The 26192-nt window shown below is 48.2% G+C and overlaps 1 protein-coding gene across 1 annotated transcript in view; it reads left to right on the forward strand.

Annotated features, from left to right (window-relative positions):
* The window catches only part of CHST15 (carbohydrate (N-acetylgalactosamine 4-sulfate 6-O) sulfotransferase 15), an 85364-nt gene that overhangs the window by 24651 nt on the left and 34521 nt on the right, over positions 1–26192 (forward strand). Inside the window, exons 2-3 of the mRNA XM_011930211.1 lie at positions 22850–23910; positions 24665–25004. Coding sequence (XP_011785601.1) covers positions 23365–23910; positions 24665–25004 — 886 coding nt within the window. The 5' untranslated portion in view covers positions 22850–23364. The remainder of the gene's footprint in view (positions 1–22849; positions 23911–24664; positions 25005–26192) is intronic.

The raw sequence follows: 26192 nt of genomic DNA on the forward strand, positions 1-26192 counted from the left end.
CAGACAGTAAAGTAATTCATTTCGGATGCATTTCAGCAAGGCAGCCCTCTAGGAGACACTGGAATAAAATACAGAAGTGTGTGACACAGACCAGACCAGACATGTACCTGGCCCATCAGCTAAAAAGTCAAAGAGCAGGTGGAAACAGGAATAATAGTGACAATGATGGTTACCGTAATGAGGAGCACTGCCAACGATTCCAGCACTTCCCAGGTGCCCGGTCCCTGCTTGATGCTTCCCATGGATTATCTCAGTCCTCCCTGTGGCTCCATTAGACTATGTATTGTCACATCATCCCCATTTTTCAGATAAGGAACTGAGGTGGGCTAAGTGTCAGGCCATGGAGCCAGGATGAGAACACCAGCTGTCTAGACAACCCATGTCCTCCTAGTAACCGCCACTCTGCTCCCAAGTGGTCAGCACATAAACCACTGCGGGGTGGGGACTGGTTTCACCATCCCCTTGGCTCTGCCTCTGACCCCTGGAGCAGGTGGAGAGCTTGAGCCGGCTATTCCCGGAATTAGCCATATGCTCATTTTTTGCTTCAGTTATTTCACTAATTGAGGCAAAGGTTCTGGTAGTTTGACATTAAGTATCTGGATAATTGCCTCAATGTATCATTTTCACTTTGCACCCTCAGACACAACCTTTAATGAAACTTGAAAACCCAACTGTGCTTGGGGAAAATAATATTAACTTCTGTTTCTAGGCCAGGTACGGTGGCTCACACCTGTAATCCCAACACTTTGGGAGGCCGAGGCCAGTGGATCACAAGGTCATGTGTTCGAGACCAGCCTGGCCAACCTGGTGAAACCCCGTCTCTACTAAAAATACAAAAATTAGCCGGGTATGGTAGTGGGCGCCTGTAATCCCAGCCATTCGGGAGACTGAGGCAGGAGAATTGCTTGAACCCAGGAGGTGGAGGTTGCAGTGAGCTGAGATCACGCCACCGCACTCCAGCCTGGGCAACAGAGCAACACTCCATCTCAAAAAAAAACAAAACAACAAAAACCGTCTATTTCTAAATCTGTTTCTGAAAGTAGTTGAGGGCTCAGACTTCCAGTTATAAGCTTAATTGCCCAACATACAGAAGAAGTCTCCAACTGCCCTGTTTATCAGACTTGAAAGCCAGCCTTGGTTTGGGGCAGATGGCCTGCTCCTGGTCCTTATCTGGGAGATGAGAGGTTTCAACAGCATGATCTCTCAAGTGCCTCAGCTTGGATCTGAGCTTCTGTTCTAGCGGCTTCCATGCCCAACTGGATTGCACGTCTTAGGAAGCAGGACAGAAGCGCGCCTGCACTGATTACTAAGCAAATTGGTCTGAATAAGTGCAGTAGATGCCAGAGATTTCCACGAATGATGTGAATGTGAATCACTGGACAGAAAATACCCATGGACGATAAATATCTGGGCTTCATGCTACCTCCTGAAAAACGTTCCTAATCTCTTCTTTGTGATCCCCAAAGAGATTTTTAAGGGAGTTGGAAGTGTGCCTCTTGCAGAAGTCCTGGTGTTCACAGTGTTAAGCGCAGGATGTGGAGTGTGGGGCGCGGTTGTCTTGTCACTCAGATGGGAGGCTGCATGCCCGGCACAGTGCTAAGTGCAGCCAGTTACTCTGGTGTGTGCAAACGGACCCTCTGCCCCAGCTGCAGAGCCCCTTTGGGGTGGCTCAGGTCCTAGTGGGGGCAGGAAGAATGGGACAAAAGGAGGAGGCTGAGCCCAAGGCGTGTGCTGTCACCAAAAGTCCCGGCTTTGTCTCAGAAAGCTGTGGCTGGGTTGGGCTTGGTTGGTCAGGGAAACAGGGAGACGCAGCCCAGGAAATGAGCTGCAGCTGGGCTGGAGCGCACCTCCCCAGGAGGGGGGTGCATGGCAGCTCAGGTGGGGGTGCCCCCACGCTAAGATGAAAGGTCTCCACCTCTTGTTTAAATTGTAAGGTGAACGCTTTTGGCCATTTCTAAGGAAAAGCCCCTTGGGGTTTGTTCATCATCCTTCATTTTTGCTCAAGGTTTTGGGTGTGAAAACCTTAGAAAAACTAAGTCAACCAAAGGCTTTCCAGTGATGTCACCGACTGTGTTGTCATCCAAAGGGGAAAATAATCCCAGCTTATGAATATTTAGAAAGAAAATAATTGCAAATTGCTTTATGACCATGTAAACTTTTTTTTTTCCCCAGCCAGTTACATAAGAGGAGGTGTGGGTCAGTCCCAGAAATAGATGCAGAAGCAGTGACAGAACATGTCTTGGTGGTGGTGGAGAAAGACAGCCCTAGGTTCGAGTCCCAGACCTGCAGTGTGTTAGCTAAAGAAGTTTGAGAAACACCTGTCTCTTTCTTCCCATTTCAGCCTCCTTCCCCTTCTCCTAGCTGGTCGACACCAAAAGCTCTCCTAGCCCAATTCATCTGTAACTTGATGAACAATTTTTTAACCCCCAAATCTAGTCCTCCCGTAAAACCCAGTGAATCTCCAAATTGATTAAATGGAGGCACTCATTTAATTAGTAGGTAACTGTAACTGGTATTTGTCTTTTCTGGAGGGTAGAAGAGGGGACCAAACAAGACAAAAAGACAGAAGAATTTGGGTTTTTAGTTGATGCTTTTGAAATGTTTCCAGGTTTCCTTTACGGGAAAGGAATGAAAATGATCCACAAGGGGAGGTAGGATTTTTTTCCCCTTCTTTTGTCCTGAGCTCAGTACCTGGGATTCTGCGGCATGTGCTGAAAAATTATATCCTCTGGGTGCAGAAATTTGCCTGAAAGGGTTATACGAAACTGAGAATGGGTCAAAACAAAACAAAACGGAAAAAACAAGACTTCTGGCCACAGATAAGAATCATATAATTTACTGAGACATATCATTTTGGCATGGTTTGTTAAGGGTGAAAGCTAATTTGGAAGAGGCAGGAAGGGGCTCTTGAGGTTGGTAGGAATGAGATGCTGTAATGGGGCCCTCAGAATCACCCTTGTGTCTGCTTCCAGCAGGACTGGGTGGGGAGGTGCAGGGAGCAGCTCTCTGTGGGTGTCGGGAACCCCAGGGCCAGTGAAGCCTGGGGCCAACCCCCAGCAGTCCCACAGCAGTATTGGGTGACAACAATTCCCCTGAAAGTCATGGAGAAACAGGTTTTTGGTGACATGGAGACTAAGCCTAGAGGCAAGTTTTATTATTTATTTACTTTTTTCTTCTTTTTGAGGTAGGGTCTTGCTCTGTCACCCAGGCTGCAGTGCAAGTGGCATGATCACGGCTGACTGCAGCCTGGATCTCCTGGGTTCAAGAGATCCCCCCACCTCAGCCTCCCAAGTAGCTGGGACTATAGGCACCACCACTATGGCTGGCAAATTTTTAAATTTTTTGTAGAGATGGAGTTTTGCCATGTTGCCCAGGCTGGTCTTGAACTCCTGGGCCCAAGCCATCCTCCCACCTCGGCCTCCCAACGTGTTGGAATTACAGGCAGGAGCCACCGCACTCAGCCCAAATTTTAAATTCAACCCCCGGCCCCCACGCCAACATGTATTGGGCATTCTCTCTTTATGACTGGGCTATGTTTTCATATGTGTTGCTTGCCTACCTTTAGAATTTCCTCCAGGACTTTTTTTGTAAAAGTAAACAAAACAAGAGACTCTCTTGCCTTCACAGAGCTGATAAGACTATCAGCTGGTTAAGGCAGATGCTAGTTAGACAAGCACACACACAAAAAAGGGAAGTGGGAAGGGTTGGAGAGATCAGGGCAGGGCCAGTGTGGTCTGGGGTTTCAGGGAAGGGGTCCTTGCCTGAGATCTGAAGGGTGAACAAGAGTGAAAGCGTCTAGCAGGGCCAGTGGTGTTGAGGAAAATGGGATCTGGCTAAGGAGGCTGGGAGAGGCGGAGATGGACACACAGAGACAGCAAGATAAAGGCAGCCAGCCAGGGTCAGGGGTCAGGGGTCGGGGGTGGGTTTGGGGGATGCAGTGCTGCAAGGGGGATTGAATGTTTCCAAGTACAGCCCAGCAAGAAGGAGGGCCTCAGAGGTTGGGGGACCTGCCCAGAGTCACAGAGTGGGTGTGGCTGTTTCGTGATCATGTGGTGTCTCCTGGGCTGCAGGCCCCACAAAGCTAGGGCTGTGTCTACGCTGCGCACCCTGAATCCCCATGGACTCCAACTCAGGGGCTTGCGTTGTGCTCCGTGGCTGCTGCTGTACCTTTGCAAGGATGGGGAAGGCCTTGGGGATGGGGAGGCCATCACACAGGCACTTCGATTGCGTGGAGCAAAATTCTTACTTACTCTGAACTGACTTCAGGTCTGAACAACTGTGTGCTTTGATCAAATATTTATTTTTCTGAAACAGAAACCAGAGCAGTTTTTGATTGCACCAGTCAGCTTGAACCAGTCAGCTACAATGACTTTTCTTAAGTTCTTTTTTTTTTTTCTGAGAAAGACTTCTTTTTAGCCCAGGAGGAAATCTGCTATCTGCAAAAAAGTCCTGGCCTTCATAATGAGGCCTGAATGCTTTCCAGATCTTTATGAGAAAGATTCCAGTCTTCTGCGGTTAATTCAGAGAGGTTACTAATTTCTCATACCATAGATCATTTGCTTTGTGGGAGACGACTGTGCCTCAGCCAAGATCCACTTATTATTTTTTGAACAAGTTTTTTTTTTTATTATCGTGTTTACATAGCACTGAGGACACAACACAACGCTTGAAGCTCAGCTGTCTGATTCATACGCTGTATTGCTGCCTCTCATTTCTCACTTCCCCTCTCTACTCTACCTCTCTGCAAAAGAAGGCTTTCCCTCCAGAGCCGGCAGCTGCCCCTGCTTCTTGACAGGATGAGCAAGACAGCAGCAGTTTCAGCAGGGTCTTCACTATGCTCTGGAGAGACGTGGGTATTCTGGGGGAACATGCCTTTGTTATAATATTTATTGAATGTTCACTTTTCCGGCTCTGAATACTGAAACTTAGAGATATATTTTTTTGAAGCCATGCCCCATCAACACTTTTAGGTTGTCTCTAATGGAAAAGAGAAAAGAAAAAGATTCCTTTTTGATAGACTAGGCATATCTAAGTTCAGTGTCTTGGGCGATAGGTCTATAAATAAATACTTGTTTGACCTATTTTACAGAGGTTGGAAATCTAGATTCTAGATCTGAGTGGAACTATCAGAAACTAGGTCTGTTATCTAAAAGGCAAGAGGAAGTTGACAAGGAGAAGGAGGGTCTGAAATGACCTTTTTTTTTTTTTTTTGAGACAGAGTCCCACTCTGTCCCCCAGGCTGGAGCGCAGTGATGCGATCTCAGCTTACTGCAACCTCTGCCTCCCGAGTTCAAACGATTCTCCTGCCTCGGCCTCCCTAGTAGCTGGGATTACAGGTGCCTGCCACCACACCCAGCTAATTTTTGTATTTTTAGTAGAGACGGGGTTTCACCATGTTGTCCAGGCTGGTCTCAAACTGCTGATCTCAGGTGATCCACCTGCCTCGGCCTCCTAAATTGCTGGGATTACAAGCATGAGCCACTGCACCCAGCCTGAAATGACCATTTTTTAATTAGATTCTTCTCTGGATCTCTCTCTCCCTCCGAAAAACAGCTTTTGCCTCCTGGTGTCTTGGTGGGACCAGTGTTTTCATGGCCACGTCACGGTGAAGAAGGGCTCTCTCCCAGCCTCTCCAAAGCAGTTTTGTTCAGACATTGCTGGTCTGCATGCAGCTTTAACCAAGCCCCCCAACTCTTGACAATGGGAAACTGCTTCATGAGTGAAAGTGAATGTGCATGTCCCCATCCTCCATGAGGTGAGAGGGCTTCAGCTTGCCTTTAAGTCCAGCTCTGCCTCTTACTTGCAGTGTGATTTAGGGCAAGCCACGTCACTGCCAGAGCCTCGGGCTCCCTTCATCCTTTTTAAAAGTATTCGGCCACTGATTCTGGCTCGGCTGGGTCTTTATACACCAGGCCAAAGTCCTTTCTGTTGAGCTGAGATCCTGTTTGCAGAAACGGGAGGGAGGAAAGAAAAAGAAATGAGGCTGGTGGTGGTGGTGCCCGTCGTTTGTTGAGCAGTTAGAGTTGGCAGGTACCATGGGCGTATTTTTGTAGGGATTCTCCCACCTAATCTCCATGCCTGTCCAAATGGTCGATACTGCCATTATCTCCCTGCTACAGATCAGCGAAGGGAGGCACCGAAGTGCAAAGCAGTTTGCCCGAGGGCACATAGCCAGTAAGGGGTTGATACAAACCAGATGGCCTGTGTGGATGTTTACCTGCCTCTGGGTTTTGGCTTTTTGTCCTTCTTCCCCACCACATTTCTCTTTCCACAAGGGTATGTGCCCGTTCCTATGTGCCCAGTAGCTGAATGGAATGAGATCTTTGGCCGCCTCTGTCGAATACTCTGGGCATTGGTGAACGTTCATAAAACAGCATCCTCCGGGGTCACATTGTCCCTTTTGCTCTTGGACCTGGAGTTCTTTTGGTCTGTGCGTGTGTATAAAAGTGCATGCCCACTCCAGGGAATTCTGTGGTCTGCTTGGGGTTTTCCATTGCAGTGGCAGAGAAGACAAGGAAAAATGTCCTTCCCGGCTGCACTCCCAGGCCTGTCATTGGGAGTTGAATGGTAATGGGAGGGTTTTTGTTTTTGTTTTTTAATGATTTATAGTATGTCTAAAGGAAAGATGTTATTAATTCGAAGATAACTTGAGAAAGGAAGGGACACAGTGCAGCTTGGACAGAGCTTCCCACTGGTGCTTTGCACAAAGCCTTTAGCCCACCTCTGCCTTGCCTTTGGGCCTGTGGCCTCATTTCAATTCCCTATTCCACCTGATCTGATGAGGGAGGCAAGGAGTGCATGCATTTTCAACAGATAAGGAAACTGAGTCTCAGAAACCTGTCTTACTGGACGTGAACTCACATCCTGGAGGCTTGGGCCCAGTCCGTTTTCTATTTGCCACATCTTTTTTTGTGCAACATTTATTATTTCTTCTTTATTATCTTTGTAGTTACAAAAGTGATGCTTGCTCTATGTAAGTAAAATTGGAAGCAAGATGGAAATGCGTAAATAGAAAGCAAAACCCCCCAAATGCTACCCACAGTCAACAATGGGGAACTGTTTGGGGAGTATATTAGTCCGTTTTCATGCTGCTGACAAAGACATACCCAAGACTGGGAAGAATAAGAGGTTTAATTGGACTTACAGTTCCACTTGGCTGGGAAGGTCTCAAAATCATAGTGGGAGGCAAAAGGCACTTCTTACATGGCGGTGGCAAGAGAAAATGAGAAAGAAGCAAAAGCGGAAACCCCTGATAAACCCATCAGATCTCGTGCTTATTTACTATCACAAGAATAGCACGGGAAAGACCGGCCGCCATGATTCAATGACCTCCCCCTGGGTCCCTCCCGCAACACGTGAGAATTCTGGGAGCTACAATTCAAGTTGAGATTTAGGTGGGTATCAGGGAGTGAATGTGAATGTGCATGTCCCCATCCTCCATGAAGTGAGAGGCAGTTTGGGCTTCAGCTTGTGTTTAAATCCAGTTCTGCCATTTACTTACAGCATGATTTAGGGCAAGCCACTTCACCTAGAGCCTCCATTTTCTTATCTGCACACTGTAGCGATTACACCTACCTTTAGTGTTGTCTAAAAGTCAGAAAGAGATGAGAGGAAGCAGGTTCCCAGCTTGATGCCTGCCATAAAACAGCAGGTCTTCCTGGTTCCTTTCCCCCTGTCCCTACACCAGTGCTTCTCAAAATTTCCTCTTCAGGACTCAAAGGTGAAAGACAGTGAGGGCTCCCTGGGGTCCCCTAGGCTGGTCCCGACAGCTTGCAGCCAGCAAGGCGAGCTGGATCTCTGCAAATTTTGTCAGTTAGTAATATACGTGGGTATAACTTATTTGAAAACGATATTTTCAATGTTGAAAATTTCAAATATTTTAAACATGGAAGCTTCAGTTTGTCTTGCGGCTTCATACAGCTCCTGGCTAACCTCTGCACACTGGAGGTAGAAGGGCTGGCACACCTCCACATGCCCACATGCCCCTGGGGGAGGCACACCCTTGCGCACTCCTGGTGGGGCTGGCACACCTTCACATACCCCTGGGGGGCTGGCACAATTCCACACATCCCTGGGGGCCTGGCACACCTCCACACACCCTGGGGGGGCTGGCACACCTCCACACACCCCTGGTGGGACTGGCACACCTTTGCACACCCTGGGAGGGGACACATCTTTGCACACTCCTGGAGGAGCCTGGCACAACACACATTTCTCGGGGGGTGGCAGACACACCTCTTCACACTCACTCCTGGGGGAGGTCCACTTCTGCACACTCCTGGGGGCAGGGCTGGCACATCAGACACTCCTGGGGAGGACCAGCACACACTGGGGGGTTTGGAACACCTGTGCACACACTACATGGGGGTTGGCACACCTGGGCACACACTGCATGGGGGCTGGCACACCTCTGCATACTCCTGAGGTCCCTATAGCCAAGCTGGGTTGGTACTGGAGCTGTTCTCCTCACCTCTTGGCATGCTTAGTAAGGGCTGGGTCCATCTAGGGGCAGACAGTGGATGTCAGCTGACTTCAGGTGACCCCCCTGGAGAAACTCCCCTCGCCTGGCTCTAAAACCCTCCAGAGGACCTCCTCATTTACTTGGGTTGCTTGGTCTTTCCATCAAAAAGAAGGAAATTCCAGTGAAGTGTTTTCAGGCAGTTCTTCTCATTGAAGGGTTAACTAGATTCTTATTTTGCTCATCTTTGGAAATAAAACAATGTTTAGAACTACCCAGATCAGCAAGGCCATCTGGTGGGGAGTGTGCAGCTGCTCCCCTTTCAGTCGCGCTGCCTGTAATGGATTCATTCTAGGGTGCGTTGTGCATCTGCAGAATCATGATTTGCAGTTGGTTTTGAACGTGTGAGCTATGTGTCCACACAAGACCTTTCTCCTCTGCCCGTCCTGAAGGACATCTGGGCTGGGCATCTTCCACTATCCTGCAACCTTTTGGCTCTTCATGAAGTCAGGTCAAAGTGGGCAGGGGGACTCTGGGGACCTGAGGGTGGACAGAGTCACCCTGCTCCTTCTGTCCCTAATCTATAGTCTCTGTGCATTATACTCTGGGCTGCTTCTTTTCATTCATTTCTCTATTTGTGTCAAGGAAAAATTGCTGGACAGCAACTGGAAGGTACCACTCATCTTTGTAGTCTAAATACACGACAGCCAGAATAAGCCCTAGTCTGAAAATGGGTCACTTTTTCCTGGTAGTTAAGGTTTGATGTTGCAGGTGTTTGAACCCCGAAAACGTGCAAAAAGAATAATTATAACATATGTTAAACATCCTGGGCTCCTGAGCTCACTGCACCCATGTAACAATGCTGAGCCTTTCACATGGACTTTGAGATGAAGAGAATGAGGGTCGAACTGGTGAAGGGGTTTGCCTACGGTCATGTGGCTGGTTAAACCGTGTGGCCAGTGTTGAGCCTAGGCCTTGGGTCTCCAGCTCTTCCCTAGGCCAGTTCGCTCTCCTGTATTCTGTAAGTCATTTGGGGAAGAAGTGTATAGTATTAAATTCTCTGGGCCACAGTTTCCCTATCTGTAAAATGTAAGTAGTAATTGTACTTTTCTCTTAGATTATAACATTTTTTTTTTATTTTTTATTTTTTTTGAGACGGGGTCTCGCTCTGTCGCCCAGGCTGGAGTGCAGTGGCCGGATCTCAGCTCACTGCAAGCTCCTCCTCCCGGGTTTACGCCATTCTCCTGCCTCAGCCTCCCGAGTAGCTGGGACTACAGGCGCCCGCCACCTCGCCTGGCTAGTTTTTTTGTATTTTTTAGTAGAGACGGGGTTTCACCATGTTAGCCAGGATGGTCTCAATCTCCTGACCTTGTGATCTGCCCGTCTCGGCCTCCCACAGTGCTGGGATTACAGGCTTGAGCCACCGTGCCCGGCCGATTATGACATTTAAATAGAATAATCCCTATCAACCCCAGCTTGGTGTCTGGACACAAGGAAGCCCTCAACACATGTTAGCTGGCATCATTGTTGTTGTGACTCAGCAGTAATGACTCTGTTCTGGATATTTGCTGGATATTTGCCATGCTTTCTGGAGCTTGTTCCCTGACTCTTTAATTTAAAAGTATTTATTGAGCACTTACTCTGTGCTATTCAGGGTTGAGCACCACTGACCCTGGCCTTTTATGGAGCTTGTAGTCCAGCCTCACCTCCTTACAAGGGAGACAGGTGGCCGGTGGGCTGAGTGATGGCTGACCGTGCTCCTCTGTGAGCCTTGAGTTCTGAGCAGGTTCCCCTACAGCTGCCAACAACAGCTTGGTTCGCCTGCTGCAGGAGAAAGATCACAGGCTTTGCAGCCACACAGACCTGCGGTTGGATTTTGGCTCCACCACTGGGAGCCCTGTGACTCTAGACATGTGTTTAACCCTGCTGTGCCTCAGTTTCCCACACACGGCTTGAGGAATCTCAGTGCTGACCTCGGAGAGTGCCTTCAAGAAGGGACCTAGCACGGTCCTCTGCAGGTGGCAGATACTGGACTATCGGCATTTCCTTCTTCTTTTGCCGCCGTCCCTGGGGTCACTTAAAACCCTACACTGACTCCACGTGCTGCTAAAATGCTTTGCAGCTGTACGACTGTCCTCGCTTTGTTCCCTAGAGCCATTTCGGTAGACGCGTTTCATGGCACACCCCGCAAGCTCCTCTTGAGTGGCCTCTGCCTTATTGGAAAACCGGAGTCGGTAGATACACAAGCATGAGAAAATCTAGTCCCTATGCTGGTGTGATTTACTACTGGAAATAATAAAATGAGTGCTCTGAAATAGTTTTTCTCCTCACTTGCTTTCAGAAAAAATTATTGATTGTGTCACAAAGACCTTTAGAGTCTTTTGTGCACATTGAAATCACTGGGGGAGAAATGCAGCATGAACATATTTGAAGTCTGTGGTCCACCCTGCCCCTTTGCTGAGAAAACCTGATTATTTTGTGCATTTCAGAGAGACTGGGACATCTGCTGTGTTTGGCCTATATCTCTGGTGGTTGTACAAGGGAGCCGGAGCTGATTGCCTTATTAGAGACCAAGCTATCACAGAGAATAGGAAAAAGACCCCATTCTCCCTCCTGCCTGCCATGGCCAGAGGCCCTGGTTCACTGAATCACGGCTGTTGTTACCATGCTTTTTCGGCTTCCTGGAGCAGAGCTAGTTCTTCTGCAGATTCCCTGAGGCTGGGTGGGCTTCACGGCTGTCTTTGAAATGGGGTATACGGTCCCGAATGTGGCATTTTTCTGGAGCCTCTGGAGTCTTTGTTCTGGAGTTAGATGGGATGTTCCCAGAGGATTCAGGCTGTACATTTTTTTGTCTGTGTGACTGGACACTCTGCGGCCCAGGCCTGTACATTTGGAGCCCCAGCAAATGCATGCCCTGCACATAGTAGGTGTTGAAATAAACATGTACAAAAGTGTGTGGACCACTCATCTGGAGAAAACTCTGTGTCTCTGTTGGATTAATTATCTGACTAATAAAGCAAGCGCTGCGCCGGCTAGTCAACGCTCATTGCAAAGTCACTGGCCTCTGAGCAGCCCTGAAAGACATAACAGATGAAGATAATGAGTTTTTATTAAGGAGAAATTAACTTCAAATCATACACCCATGAGTGTTAGAGCCAAAAGGAGTAGTCCCAAATCCATATCTTATATATGAATAAACAGAGGCCCTGAGAGATGAAGTGACGCTCAGGGTGACCAGCCAGGTTAGCGATCAGGACACCAAGCAGCTCCCTGCCTTGCTGGGAGGTCCCTCCCTTGCTGCTCTGAAGTTTTAAAATGCAAATCGTCATGGAAGCCACCACCTGGGCCGCAGCGCGTCTGGTCATACAGGCCTGGGCCTGAGAGTGTCCGGTCCTATAGGCCTGGGCCCGAGAGCGTCTGGTCATACTGGCCTGGGTCAAAGAGTGTCCAGTCGCACTGGCTGGGCCGCAGCATGTCCGGTCCATCAGGCCTGGGCCGCAGCGTGTCTGGTCGTACGGGCCTGGGCTGCAGTGTGTCTGGTCGTATGGGCCTGGGCTGCAGAGTGTCTGGTCATACAGGCCTGGGCTGCAGTGCATCCAGTTGTACACAGCCCAGGCTTCTTTGATGTACAGGGACAAAATAGGAGTTGGGGGCTGTGCACCGGGGCCTGCCTCCTGTGCATGGGGCTAGTTCCATTCCTATCCATTGACTCAGCTGCAAGGGTAACTGACAAGGAACAGTGCCGCCTCTCCCTCCTCTCCTGCCCCTGCCCCTGCCCGCCTTGCTTTCTGTCCTTCCTTGTCTCTGTCCTGGGGCTGTACCCAGTCCTAGCAGGCTCTTCCCTGGCTGCAGGAGACAAGCCTGAGTGATGACTAGAGTCTGAATTGAGACAGTTTAAGACTCAATGCCCCAGGCTGACAAGGTGCTCAAAGGAGATTGAAGGAGGTAGGTGAGTTTCATCCCATCAGCTTCCTCCTGGGATGCTTCCCTTGCCTTCCTGTCCTGTGTCCCCGGGTGAGACTGCAAATCTGTTTTCTTGGAAGGGATTCCTCAGAAGATTGGAAGGGAGAAGAACACCAGGGGCCTGGAGAAGCCGCTGGACTATCTGAGGCCACGCCTGGGTGGTAGGGGTAGAGGTTGGGATGGGCTCCTCTCTTGAGGGATGGTGGAAGACTGAGTGTCAGGCCCCTGGGGCCTCTTGCCCCACCTTTCTATCATGGGCTGCATGTCCTTGGGGAAGTACAGACCACACCGGCCTTAGTTTCTCTGTAAAAGGCAGGCTGGGTGACAGGTACCCGTAGCTTTATACTGGCAAGTTGATTTGCTGGAGGCCACCTGGGTTTTGCCCTGGGTCTGAGTGTGCTCACCATCATTGTTGAGGGGCTCCGGGTGTTTCTTATTGTGAATGACTGCAGTAGAATCCTCAGGGATCCCAGGAGCTTCACTGTCTCTCATTTCCCATCTGTACAGCAGGGGCTGGTTTACCCTAGATCTTTGGGGATGGGTGCGTTTCCGGAAAGTTGGCCCTTGCTGTTGAGCACTGAAACAAGTTCTGGATGGCCACGGTCATTGGAGGAGGGTGAGCTTTTCCAGAATTTTCCCCACAGCTGTGCCTGGCTTGCCAGAGCTATGGGCCCTGGTGACAGGGGTGCCCAAATGATACCGGCCAGCTCAGCTTCTTAGTACGTTGTTCTACTGTAGAACTTGGGTGTTACTTCCTGCATCTGTGTGGCTACCTGCCTCTTCCAGGGCGTCACCTAAGATGAGTGGCAGACAAGACCCGGTGTCTGGAATTATAATATATGCACACTGAAAGCAAGTAACCCTGGAGTGAGGACCCAAGGGTCTCTACAGTAATAATGCAGGGAATCCAGGTCATGTATTGAGATGCAGGAGAGCCAGAGATCACCTCCAGCCCCCTCCTCGTTAACTCTTTTGCGGGCTCCTCAACTGCATCCAGAAGCCAACTTGACACCAGGCAGACAAACAAAAGGAAAGCAAACACACTTTGTTAGTTTTACACGGACCTGGGAATCTTCACAAGAAAGTAGAGTTGAAGGTTTTAGACCTTTTAGACAAAGAACAATCAATTTCAGAAGAGATGGAACACAAGGGATCTGGTGGAGCAATATACATTTCTAGGGGAGATTCTGGGAGATATATGGGGTGTGTAAAACCAGTGGAAGAGAAGGGTTCCTTTGTGAAGTGTATTTATCCTGGTCCATTGCAGCCCCCAGTTCCCAGGCTCTGCTGAGGAGGGCCATTTTCTCAGCCTGGCAGGGGAAGGGTACTCCTCCCAGAGGAGTCTACGGCTTGGAGTATGCAGGAAGAGACAGGTCAGCTGGCCCTGTCTGAAACTATAATTCCTCCAGTGTTTTTGACTCAAAATAATCAACATATCAATTTGGCATATTTTGGGATGGCTCATCCTTCCAAGGCTTGCAGGATACTAGACTCTGGGTTATGCATTTCGTGTATATGACCTCATTTATTCCTCACATTCACACTAGGAGACAGATCATTTGATTCCCATTTTACAGATGAAACCTAGTCACAGAATGGTTAAATTCGTTGCCTGAGATCATTAGAGCAGCCTTAGACTTGATTCGGGTTGAAATGCAGGTCTCCCTGACTCCCAAGCCTGGCATAATGTCTTATTTTTGACTGCTTGGAAACCGTTTTTCCTACATCCCATCTTTCTACCTGTCAGGCCTCTGAGCCCAAGCCAAGCCATTGCATCCCCTGTGACTTGCATGTATAGGCCCAGATGGCCTGAAGTAACTGAAGAATCACAAAAGAAGTGAAAATGCCTTGCCCCTGCCTTAACTGATGACATTCTACCACAAAAGAAGTGAAAATGGCTGGTCCTTGCCTTAACTGATGACATTCCACCACAAAAGAAGTGAAAATGGCTGGTCCAAATGCCCTGCCCCGCCTTAACTGATGACATTCCACCACAAAAGAAGTGAAAATGGCTGGTCCTTGCCTTAACTGATGACATTACCTTGTGAATTTCCTTTTCCTGGCTCATCCAGGCTCAGAAAGCTCCCCCACTGAGCACCTTGCGACCCCCTACTCCTGCCCGCCGGAGAACAAATCCCCTTGGACTGTAATTTTCCTTTATCTACCCAACTCCTGTAAAACAGACCCACCCTTATTTCCCTTTGCTGACTCTCTTTTCGAACTCAGCCCGCCTGCACCCAGGTGATTAAAAAGCTTTATTGCTCACACAAAACCTGTTTGGCGGTCTCTTCACACAGATGTACATGACACTACCAAGTTGAGAATCAGTGAGCTCAGGATACGGGGAAGGCGCTGGCTGCATATTATAGAGATCTGATCTTGGGGAAATGCCTGTTTATTATAGATATGGCTTACGGACTAAAATAATAGCATTGAATGTACTTTGTATGCATGTAAGGTGGTCATGATTAACCAAAACTAATGTTGATGATAAACGTAAAAGACAGTCCAGTGTGCTTTAAAAATAAGCTTGAAGGGCCGGGCGCGGTGGCTCAAGCCTGTAATCCCAGCACTTTGGGAGGCCGAGACGGGCGGATCACGAGGTCAGGAGATCAAGACCATCCTGGCTAACACGGTGAAACCCCGTCTCTACTAAAAATACAAAAAACCTAGCCGGGTGAGGTGGCGGGCGCCTGTAGTCCCAGCTACTCGGGAGGCTGAGGCAGGAGAATGGCGTAAACCCGGGAGGCGGAGCTTGCAGTGAGCTGAGATCAGACCACTGCACTCCAGTCCGGTCCACAGAGCGAGACTCCGCCTCAAAAAAAAAAAAAAAAAAAAAAAAAAGCTTGAAAACTGCCTGGGTTTTGTATGCACAGATTTTGGGCCAGCCAGGAAGATCCCCCAGATCGTGGTTTGAGAATACCTGTTTCAGACAAAGCACGAGTGATGCATCCTAGGCATCAGGAAAGATGAAATCTGGCAAGGAAACCATAAGGATCAGATTACAGGAAAGGCTTGCTCAGGGAGAGGAAGGAAGCAAGGAAGAAATTAGTAACTGAAAAGAGGCAAGGAGGAAGGCCTCTTCATCAGGAGGTGGGGGAGTGTGGGCCGGTTGTTTGGATAACTAAAACAAAACAGCTTTGGTTGTCATACACACACATTTTGTCAGAAAATAACCTGGTGTGTTATTTTCCGATATTTCAGCCATTGTGTCTTGATTCAGGAACAGCTCCCTTCTGAGTTCCTTTTTGTTTGTTTGTTTTTGGGAGAGGGTCTTACTCTGTTGCACAAGTGGTGCAGTGGTGTGATCACGACTCACTGTAGCCACAACCTCCCCAGGCTCAAGCAATCCTCCCACCTCAGCCTCCCGAGTAGCTGGGACTACAGGTGTGCACCACCACACCCAGCTAATTTTTGTATTTTTTATAGAGACGGGGTTTTACCATGTTGCCCAAGCTGGTCTAGAACCCCTAGGCTTGAGTCATCTGACTGCCTAGTGCTGGGATGACAGGTGTGAGCCACTGCGCCCAGGCTCCCCTCTGAGTTTCCATCATCACGTTGGCCTATCTGCTACTGGTGGTAGCCAGCCTCCAGGAGGCAGAGGTTGAAGTGAGCTGAGACCACACCACTGCACTCCATCCTGGGCGACAGAGTGAGACTGTCTCAAAAAAAAAAAAGGAAAAGAAAAATCGACCCTTTATTATATCTCCGCTGTCTTTAGGAATTGGCTGAGATCCAGTGGGTGTTGGCTGCTCTGGGTGGGCTCAGCCAGGTGGCCCTGCTCCACCTGTCTCCCTTCCTCCTGGCCAAGCAAGGGTGCAAGAGGACAAATGAGTACACAGGACATATCTTAGGGCCTGGCATGTGCCAGCCCTAAGCCCACTTCTGCCTCATTCTTCTGGCCAAAGCAAGCCACCCAACTCAAACCGAAGGGTGGAGAAATACATCACTGCTGTAGCTGAAGGCCCTCCAAAGTGGCAAAGAATGTGAACAAGGGAAGAAGAGAAACTTGAGACCAATAATGCAATCTATGGTAAAGAGTAATAAATAACTATTTATCAAATTCCCACTGTGGGCCAGCACTGTGCATCTGTAATACCAGCTAACATTTATTGAACACTAACTATGGGCCAGACCCTTTTTTTTTTTTTTTTTTTTGGCGGACTCTTGCTGTGTTGCCCAGGCTGGAGTGCAGTGGCACAATCTTCGCTCGCTGCAACCTCTGCCTCCCAGATTCAAATGATTCTCCTGCCTCAGCCTCCTGAGTAGTTTGGATTACAGGCATGCGCCACCACTCCCTAATTTTTGTATTTTTAGTTGAGATGGGGTTTCACCATGTTGGTCAGTCTGGTGTCGAACTCCTGACCTTATGATCTGCCCGCCTCAGCCTCCCAAAGTGCTAGGATTACAGGCGTGAGCCACCGCGCTCAGCCGGGCCAGATACTCTTTTAAGCACCTTGCATGAATGAGTTCACTAGGTGCTTACAGCACTTCCGTGATACAGGTCCTGTGATTATTCCTAAGTTGTATCCAAGGAAATGGGGAGAAGAGATGTTTAATGTCTTGTTCAAGATCAAATCTGGGCAGCCTGGCTCTAGCACTTGGGCTCTGAACTCCAATGCTGTACGTGATCTGTTGCTAGCAGGGACTTCTTTTGAAAATACAGAGGCCCAGAAACCTTAAGTGATTTGCCCAAGGCCACTGGGTGGATATGCACTTGGAATCCTAACCCATGTGACTGCTGTGTTCTCTCCACTGTGCTATGGGCCAGTGAATGTTGTGGTGTGGCTTTATTCTGCTTATTGACTGGATGTGATCAAAACTGTCAACGTCCAGGTAGAAGACTGAATCTGATGATTTACAATTTGTACAGAACTCTTAAGTCTTGTTGGCTTTCTTCTCAGTCTCAGCAACAACCTTCTATCTTTGAGTTACATGTGAAAAATGTTCCTTCTCCTACTTGTTGATTAATATTCCTTGAAAAAATGTATTTCCATATATATAGCCTAAAGAGGAATGTCAGCAGTTAGACATACTAATCAGAAGAAGGCTTTGTGTTTTAGTAAAGGTTAATTAAGAGCCATTGAATTTTTTTCCTTAAAACATAAAAGTAAAATAATGTAATTAGCTATTTTTTTCCCTCTCTCTCCCCAGAGGGCAGATGTAAATGTTCTACCGAAATGAAGCTATTTATTTAAATCCATCCAGATTTCTTCTGAAGTTTCATACATCTTTCCTCTGCTATATCAGCTTATAGCTACAATAATTTAATAAGTTTTTCCTAGGGTGAAATTGGATGCCCTTTATCGATCTTACACTGAGGGGGCATTCAATTACTTAATCTAAAGTGGTATTTCTGGGTTTCTCAATTACAATTTTGTTATAAATGGCTTGCTAATGATGCTTGGGTGCATAGGTTAATAGGGGGTGTCCAAGCAAGGGCTGGGTAATTGAACACTTTCTATTTTGGGATCCGTTACCTGATTTCTCTCCTGGTGCCAGGTTCCCACAGTGATAGTCTGCATCCATCAGGCTCAGAATTGAGCTCAGGTGGGAAGTAATCTCACTGAAATGTACACCTGAATCCTTTGGTTTAATACATGAACGGAAGTGCCAAGGGCCCCGTCTTGTCTGAGTCGACCGGCACCAAATGTGGACATTCCAGACAGGTGAAGTGCAGGGGGCATACATGACTCCTTTCTGAAGGAGGAACCACTTGAGTGTTAGGTTTGTGAATGACTGTGCTTGGGATAATTTGTGGCCTATGGAAAAGGCCAGATAAGGAACATAACAGCAATCCATTTTCCTTTCAATACCACCCCATTACTTGGATTTTTCTTCCCTGAGTCATGCTCTTTAATAGTTATACATAGTGTAAAAATTCTTTTGAGGCCAGGCATGGTGCCTCATGCCTGTAATCCCAGCACTTTGGGAGGCCGAGGCGGGCTGGATCACTTGAGGCGAGGAGTTTGAGACTAGCCTGGCCAACGTGGTTTAACTCCGTCTCTACTAAAAATGCAAAAATTAGCCAGGCGCGGTGGTGCGTGCCTGTAATCTCAGTACACAGGAGGCTGAGACAGGAGAATCGCTTGAACCTGGGAGGCAGAGGTTGAAGTGAGTCAAGATTGTGCCACTACACTCCAGCCTGGGCCACAGAGTGAGACTCCATCTCAAAAAAAAAAAAAAAAAAAAAAAGAATATGTAGTGTGCCTCCCTTTTTGCACTTGAGCAAATCCCACCCCTGACTTTGGCCTTCAAGACTCTACAGAGCCTGGTCCCTGCCTCCTCTCCCATTGGGTTTCCACCCCCACCAGCCTGTGCCCCAGGGCCTACCCTGCCAGTAGCCCTCATGGGTTGGGACTCCCCACAGCGTCTCTCTACAGGGCCTTTGCTTCCCCTGGTCTCCACGTGACTGGCTTTCTTCTTGTCGTTCAGGTTTCTCCTCCAATGTCCCCTGTGAAATCAGGTCTTCCCTGTCACCCTGTGTTTCATACCGCCCACTCCTCTAAGGCAGTAACTCTAACCCAGGGGTGATTATGCACCCCAGGGGACATTGACAATGCCTGGAGACGTTTTTGGTTGTGACATCTCAGGGGAATGGGTGCTGTGGCATCCAGTGGGTAGAGGCCAGGGTGCTGCTAAGCGTCCTGTGGTACACAGGACAGCCCTGATGACAAAGAATGGGCCATCCTAGGATGGCACAAAGAATTCCAAAACCCTGTTCCAATGGTTTTATTGTTCTCTCCCCTTTTTCTTTATTCTTTTCTGCATAGCCTTTATCTAGCAGCATCTGGGATTATCTTATTCATTTGGGACTTCTTTATAGCCTGTGCCCTGTAACCCCTACCCCTGGTGGGACAGAAGCTCCACTTGGGAACAGAGCTCCTCTCTGGGTCAGCCCTGCACCACTCGCACCCGTCAGGGGAGGGCTTGTCTGGAAGCTGCCGGGCTCTAGGGCCTTCACTTACAAGGGATTCACTTGCCCGTCAGATTGCTTGTCCATCTTCCTGCATGTTTGACGTACTATACAGTGGCTATCGATTTTGGTAGAAACTTGTAAATGTGAGGTAGTTTTATGTTTTTTCTCAGAGAGGACCCCCCTTCCCACCCCAGCCCAGGGGTGTTTTCCAACACCAGCAAATCCTCCAACTCCAGAGCCTAACTGATTATCCTACCATTCAATTCAAGTCTGCCCCTACCAGAGGCAGACACTACAGGTTTGAGGGCTTGGTCCCACCAGACTGCTCCACTTCAGATGCCAGTCCCAAGTACTGGGTCCCCAGGTTACCCATGCTTCAGTCCAAATTGGCTACAAAGGCAAGAGAGTCCCACAACCTCCTCAGGTTCAGTAATTCTCTAGAATGACTCACAGAACTCAGGAGAGTGCCTGGCTCATCATCAGTCTATTATAGGATACAATGCAGAAACAGCCAGCAGATGAGACGCATGGGGTGAGGTATGTTGGAGGAAGGTGTGTGGAGCTTCCATGCCCTCTCCCTCCACTCCACCCTCCCTGCACCTTGAAGGGTCCACCAACCTGGAAGCTGCCTGAACCCGGCGGTTTAGGGGTTTTGATGGCAGTTTCATTACAAAGGCATGACTGGTTAAATCATTGGCCACTGGTGATTGACTTAATCTGCAGTCCTTCTTCCCTACCTGGAGTTTGGGGGGTTTGCTGAAAGCTGCTCACTGAGGCTTGGTCTTTCTGGTGACCAGCCCTCATCCTGGAGCTATCCTGGCCTGCAAAGGGTCACTGCATCAGGATACACTCAGGTATGGCTGAAAGGGGCTTGTCATGAATGACAACAGGTGCTTCTCTCACCCCATCACTCAGAAAAATTCCAAGGATTTTAGCACCTGTGTATCAGTACCCGAGGATAGAGACCAAATACTCATCTCTTTATTTCTACATCACATCCCTCATCTTGTATTGGCTTTTGGCTGGCCTCCCCCAACTGGACATGTGCAACACTCAGCCGTTCTTAAAAAGATATTTGTTGAACAGATGAATGAACGAATGAAAGAATGCTAGGAGCTGAGAAAACACTGTATCTGAGTGTTTTACTAAGGTTCTTGCAGCCTCTCAAATTGCCTCCTCAGTTCTTTCTGTTTAGGAAGCAGGACTTGCAGAAGCTGGGCTGGTTGGAGGGGGCGGCTGCCCGGCAGACAAGCTCTGTGGACCCGGTCCGGGCACCCCATCTTCCTTCCTCTCTGTTGAGACTGTCAGCTGCTCATGTTTTCACTTTGCTTGAAATGAGCTTCCCCTGCCCTTGTTTAGGAATGTTTTGCCCATTCGTTTGGGTCCAGATTATGTACATTCCTGTCTTGGAGCTTCAAAGTCCGTGTTTTGTTTGCTTTTTAAAGAATCTAATTCGATCTTCTGCAGCAGAAAGACAGGAGGGTGTGAATTCCCTCCCTGCTGAGCTGCTGGTTGGAGTCTCATTTTTAACCCCGGCTTGGCCTTGTCTTGGACATGTGAAAAATGTTTTCTTGGCTTTAATGATGGAGTTTCCAAGTAGGGGATCTTGCCCTTTTGTTTCTTTAGTTTGGAAGAATTGTTTGTAGCAAGTGATGGGTCAGGGGTGGTTGAGCAAGTTTGAAGCAGAGGTTGAGTCTTGAGGTTTCTGACATGTCCTTTCAGCTGCCCTCATGTCCCTCCAGCTGCCCTCAGGGATAAGAGATGGGGGTAGGGCCTGAGATGTCCGGCCTGGCTTCCCAGAACTGGCTCCTTCTGCATCCCCGCCCCGGCGCCTCTGCAAGACTCAGGTCTCAGCCTTTACTGACCAGCCTTTCTCAAACTGGCTCCTTGATACCCTAGTGAGATTCCTTGGCCAATTATGTCCTTACAACTTTGTGTATTATATTCCTCTCTTGTGGATTCACAGGGCTTATTAGCATATCAAAGGCCCTGAAAAGTTCAGCTGTAAAGAATTCTGTGTAATTTTGTCCATTCCACATTTTCTCCAAATAATTTAAGCATAGAACACTCACCAACGGCAAGCAGAACATTCTGTGGGAGGAAGACGTTTTGGGAAACACAGCTTGGCTATTTCTTGGCCACCATATTTTGAGAAAACACGAGGTTTTCAGTCCAAGGGGCATGAACATTTCTTCTGTTGAGTTCTGATTGTTTAATCCTTCAGCCAGTACATGGAGATCTTGATGTGGGGTTAGTTAATGCCGCCTCTATGGAGACAGTGAGGGTTGTTTGAGGCGTGGTGTGTGTAGAGTTGGAGATGAGTCTACTACTCTTGGGTAATTTTCAATTGCTAAGGAATAATCATGTGGTATAGGATCTCTCATCTTTGATCCCATTTCAAATGTTTTTGGCATTCACTGACAATGAAAAATCATAGTAGTAGTTGATGATGCTATTATTATCAATGCTATCTACCTTTTATAGTATGCTAAATATGTGTCAGGCATTATTCAAACTCTTTACATGTAACAGCTAATTTAGTACCTGTTAAGGTGCCCTATTTTCCTAATTTTGCTATTGAGGAAACCAAAGCTCAGAGAGGTTATGTGGCTTGCTCAGGGTTACACAGCCAATCAGTGGTTATCTACCACTGCCAGAAACTAAGTAGGTCTCCTTTTTTGCTTATCCGTGGCTCTTTTTATGACATCTACAAAGAAGTGTCATTTGGGCAACAATATATTTTATAACCACAGGATTCTATTAATGGGTGTTTAAGAATCATATCTTGCTTGAGATGATGAAAATGAAAAATTATGTCAGGGTCTGAAGCTCTGTGTCACTCCAGGGAATACTATACATTGGATTTAATTGCTTAATAACTTAAAGTCAAGTGGCTTTTTAATATGATACATTCTACTGAAGGAGAGACTCATTTCATTTTTTCTAAATTTTCATTAACTTTTGCTTCCTAATCTGATAATAAAGGTTAACTCTAAGAAAGAGACTGCTGATGCCAGCGAGAGGGAAAAAACACATTTTCTCTGCCTGCTCCCATTCTAACCATCCTCCTTAGTATTCTTGAGATTTTTCATTGACTGAAAAGCACTGATGTTTCAATTCATCCCTCAAATTTGTAGTCATGGACTGTGCATGAATCTGACAATGATCACAACATCCTGGGATTCAGAGATCCTGTAACTGAGATGTATCAAGGCAGAGGGATTAGGGGAGATGTGAACCATGCACAATGTGAGATGTTTGATGTGGCACTGGTGGTGCTGGGATTGGGACCATGTTTGTTGGCAGAAATTCAGCCCCAAAGCCAACTGCAAGGACCTGAAACCTCTTCCTTTATCCTCATGATTTTCTATGACTTGCTTAGAACCAGGCTGGCTTGGCTGGACTTAGAGGTGGAAAAGAGAGTGAGCATCTGTCTCTCATTGGAGGATGAGCTTTGGGTTATCGCTATTACCACACAATGTAATAAAGCCTCTTGTCTTTTTGTGTAGGAAATCTGGCATTTTTTAAAGTTTGCGCCTCACAAAGAGGAAATATTCCAAAGGTACTCAGGATGTAAAAGTGGAGATCTTCACAGATGCCTCCGTGGATGGCATGGCAATCCATCCATCAGAGAGAAGACCATGATTTCTTTTAATTTTTTTTGTGTTTCCACATTCCCCAGTGAGAATTCTTCCACTTTTTTTTGTGCCATGGGAAAAACCTGAAGGGCAGGCAGAGCTGCTCCCGAACTAGTGACCTTCTCCAAGGTTGTAGAGGCTCTTGTAGAACATGACTCTGGGACATCACTTCCTTTTGTTTTCTTTCGGAGCTGAACCAAAGAATGTGCGTCCTGTTTCTCTAGTGCTGTGGTGTGTGCTTATTTTTGTATTTGTGCTTTCCATCCATCTTATGTAATCACAAGGCATCCTTAAGGTTTTCCGGCACAATTTGTGGACATCCAGACTCCTGGGGGGACCACCACCCATGGCTCAGTAAGCCAGCAGCCCAGGGCACTGGCACTACCATGAGGCACTGCATTAATTGCTGCATACAGCTGTTACCCGACGGTGCACACAAGCACCAGGTCAACTGCCGAGAGGGCCCCCACCACGGTCAGCAGGCGTGCCCCACGTGCAAAGGAGAAAACAAAATTCTGTTTCGTGTGGACAGTAAGCAGATGAACTTGCTTGCTGTTCTCGAAGTGAGGACTGAAGGGAACGAGAACTGGAGTGGGTTTTTGCGCCTCAAGAAGGGGAAGCGATGTAGCCTCGTTTTTGGACTGATAATAATGACCTTGGTAATGGCTTCTTACATCCTTTCTGGGGCCCACCAAGAGCTTCTGATCTCATCACCTTTCCATTACGGAGGCTTCCCCAGCAACCCCAGCTTGATGGACAGCGAAAACCCAAGCGACACAAAAGAACACCATCATCAATCCTCTGTAAATAATATTTCATACGTGAAGGACTATCCAAGCATTAAATTAATTATCAACAGCATCACAGCTAGGATTGAGTTCACGACCAGACAACTCCCAGACTTAGAAGACCTTAAGAAGCAGGAGTTGCATGTGAGTAGCTTTGTGCTAATCTTGACTGATTGGTTGATTTTTAGAAATGAGTGCTTTTCTTTCTATCACCATCTTTGGGAACACAGAAGGAAAATGACTAAAAAATGTCTCAGATGTAGCAAGGATCATTTGACAGCCTTATGGATTTGAATGCACTGAAAGAGTGATGTTTGCTTACGCTATGGAGTGCGAGGAAGGGAATCTGCTGTCCTGAACGCTGGGTTAGGCATGTTGAAGGGTCGCTGACTCTCATTATTTCATTCCAGAACTTCTTGCTTGACATGTGATCATGGTAGTTAAAAGTTGCTTTTGCAGATCACCATCATTTGGGATTTTAAAGCTGCGTTAAATTTGATTTTCTGCTTCTATTCTATATTTTAATCTCTAACGGCAATTTAAATATACAACTAGTAAAAAGATTGTTTAATTACCGTGTGTGCGTGTATGTAGTGTGTCAGAAAGGTAAATTATGGTAGAATGGATTTTGATTAAACTTTTATTCTTCAACTTTAATCAAAATAATCTTTATTTTGGATTATCTTTAATCCAAGTTTTTTTTTGTGGGGGGAGGGGGGGTGAGGAAAGCACAGTCATTGACCGTCTACCAAGTTTTGCTTTATTTGTTAGTCATGGTCAAACAGTAGTTCAAATTTGAACACGGTCGTCAGTCTCACGGCATGTTCCCATTGCGGTTAGATTGTGTCTTTGCTCACTTTCCCCTCCTCGGTGTCTCTCCTCCTCTGTTTCCTTGCAGATGTTTTCAGTCATCCCCAATAAATTCCTTCCAAACAGTAAGAGCCCCTGTTGGTACGAGGAGTTCTCGGGGCGGAACACCACAGACCCGTACCTTACCAACTCCTACGTGCTCTACTCCAAGCGCTTCCGCTCCACCTTCGACGCGTTGCGCAAGGCCTTCTGGGGCCACCTGGCGCACGCGCACGGGAAGCACTTCCGCCTGCGCTGCTTGCCGCACTTCTACATCATAGGGCAGCCTAAGTGCGGGACCACAGACCTCTATGACCGCCTGCGGCTGCACCCTGAGGTCAAGTTCTCCGCCATCAAGGAGCCACACTGGTGGACCCGGAAGCGGTTTGGTGAGTGCCGGGTCCCAGGGCTCCTGTCTGGTCTCCTTCCATCATTCGTTCATTCCTCCCGCAACGTTAGCGCTGGGGTTGGGGGGCGAGGGCCGCAGAAAGAGATTGCACAATTCCCTTTTTAGGAAGCTGTTCCCAGGCAAAGACCCAGCCCTGGAACCTGGTTCCAGTGAGCCATGCAGTGAGCATTGATTGCCAGCTGTGTGCAGGACAGGGGGACGAGTCAGAACTGGCAGCTCTTCTTGTTCCCAAAGCCCGGGCACATGACTCGAACAGTGAGCAGTAAGTGCCAGTGGCTAGTAAGGGCCTGCAAGGAAGGTGTGATCGGGACTCTTGTCTCCCAGCTCTGTGCCGCTCCCAGCTCTGTGCTGCTCCCAAGCTCTGTGCTGTTCCTCTGCCCTGTTCCATTCCCTGCTGTTCCCTGCTCCTTGCTGTTCCCTGCTCCGTGCTGCTCCCTGCTCTGTGCTGCTCCCTGCTCTGTGCTGTTCCTCTGCTCTGTGCTGTTCCCTGCTCTGTGCTGTTCCTCTGCTCTGTGCTGCTCCCTGCTCTGCTCTGTGCTGCTCCTCCCTGCTCTGTGCTGCTCCCTGCTCTGTGTTGCTGCTCCCTGCTCTGTGCTGTTCCTCTGCTCTGTGCTGTTCCCTGCTCTGTGCTGTTCCTCTGCTCTGTGCTGCTCCCTGCTCTGTGCTGTTCCATGCGCTATGCTATTTCTCTGCTCTGTGCTGTTCCCCTGCTCTGTGCTGTTTCTCTGCTCTGTGCTGTTCCCTGCTTTGTGCTGTTCCCTCCTCTGTGCTGCTCCCTGCTCTGTGCTGTTCCATGCTCTGTGCTATTTCTCTGCTCTGTGCTGTTCCTCTGCTCTGTGCTGCTCCCTGCTCTGTGTTGTTCCCTGCTCTGTGCTGTTCCCTCCTCTGTGCTGTTCCCAGCTGTGTGCTGTTCCAGCTGCAGTCACTGCACCTGGGGGATACTGAGTTGCTTCACGCCTCAGTTTCTCTGACCTGCCCCATCTGCCTTATGGGTTCCATATGATAACCACATGGAGATCATTCTGGAGGCCCCGCTCTCAGCCCTTTGCTGCAGGCTGACCATGACCACTGCCCATCCCTTTCTGCTCCAGCCCATCCCCAGGCACCCTGTGGTCCTCAAATCACTGTTTCCTTTCTGTAACCTTTTCCTTGTGCCAGGAGAGGTTTG

The sequence above is a fragment of the Colobus angolensis genome, unplaced genomic scaffold, assembly GCF_000951035.1.
Source record: "Colobus angolensis palliatus isolate OR3802 unplaced genomic scaffold, Cang.pa_1.0 Scaffold85, whole genome shotgun sequence".
NCBI classification, from domain to species: Eukaryota; Metazoa; Chordata; class Mammalia; order Primates; family Cercopithecidae; genus Colobus; species Colobus angolensis.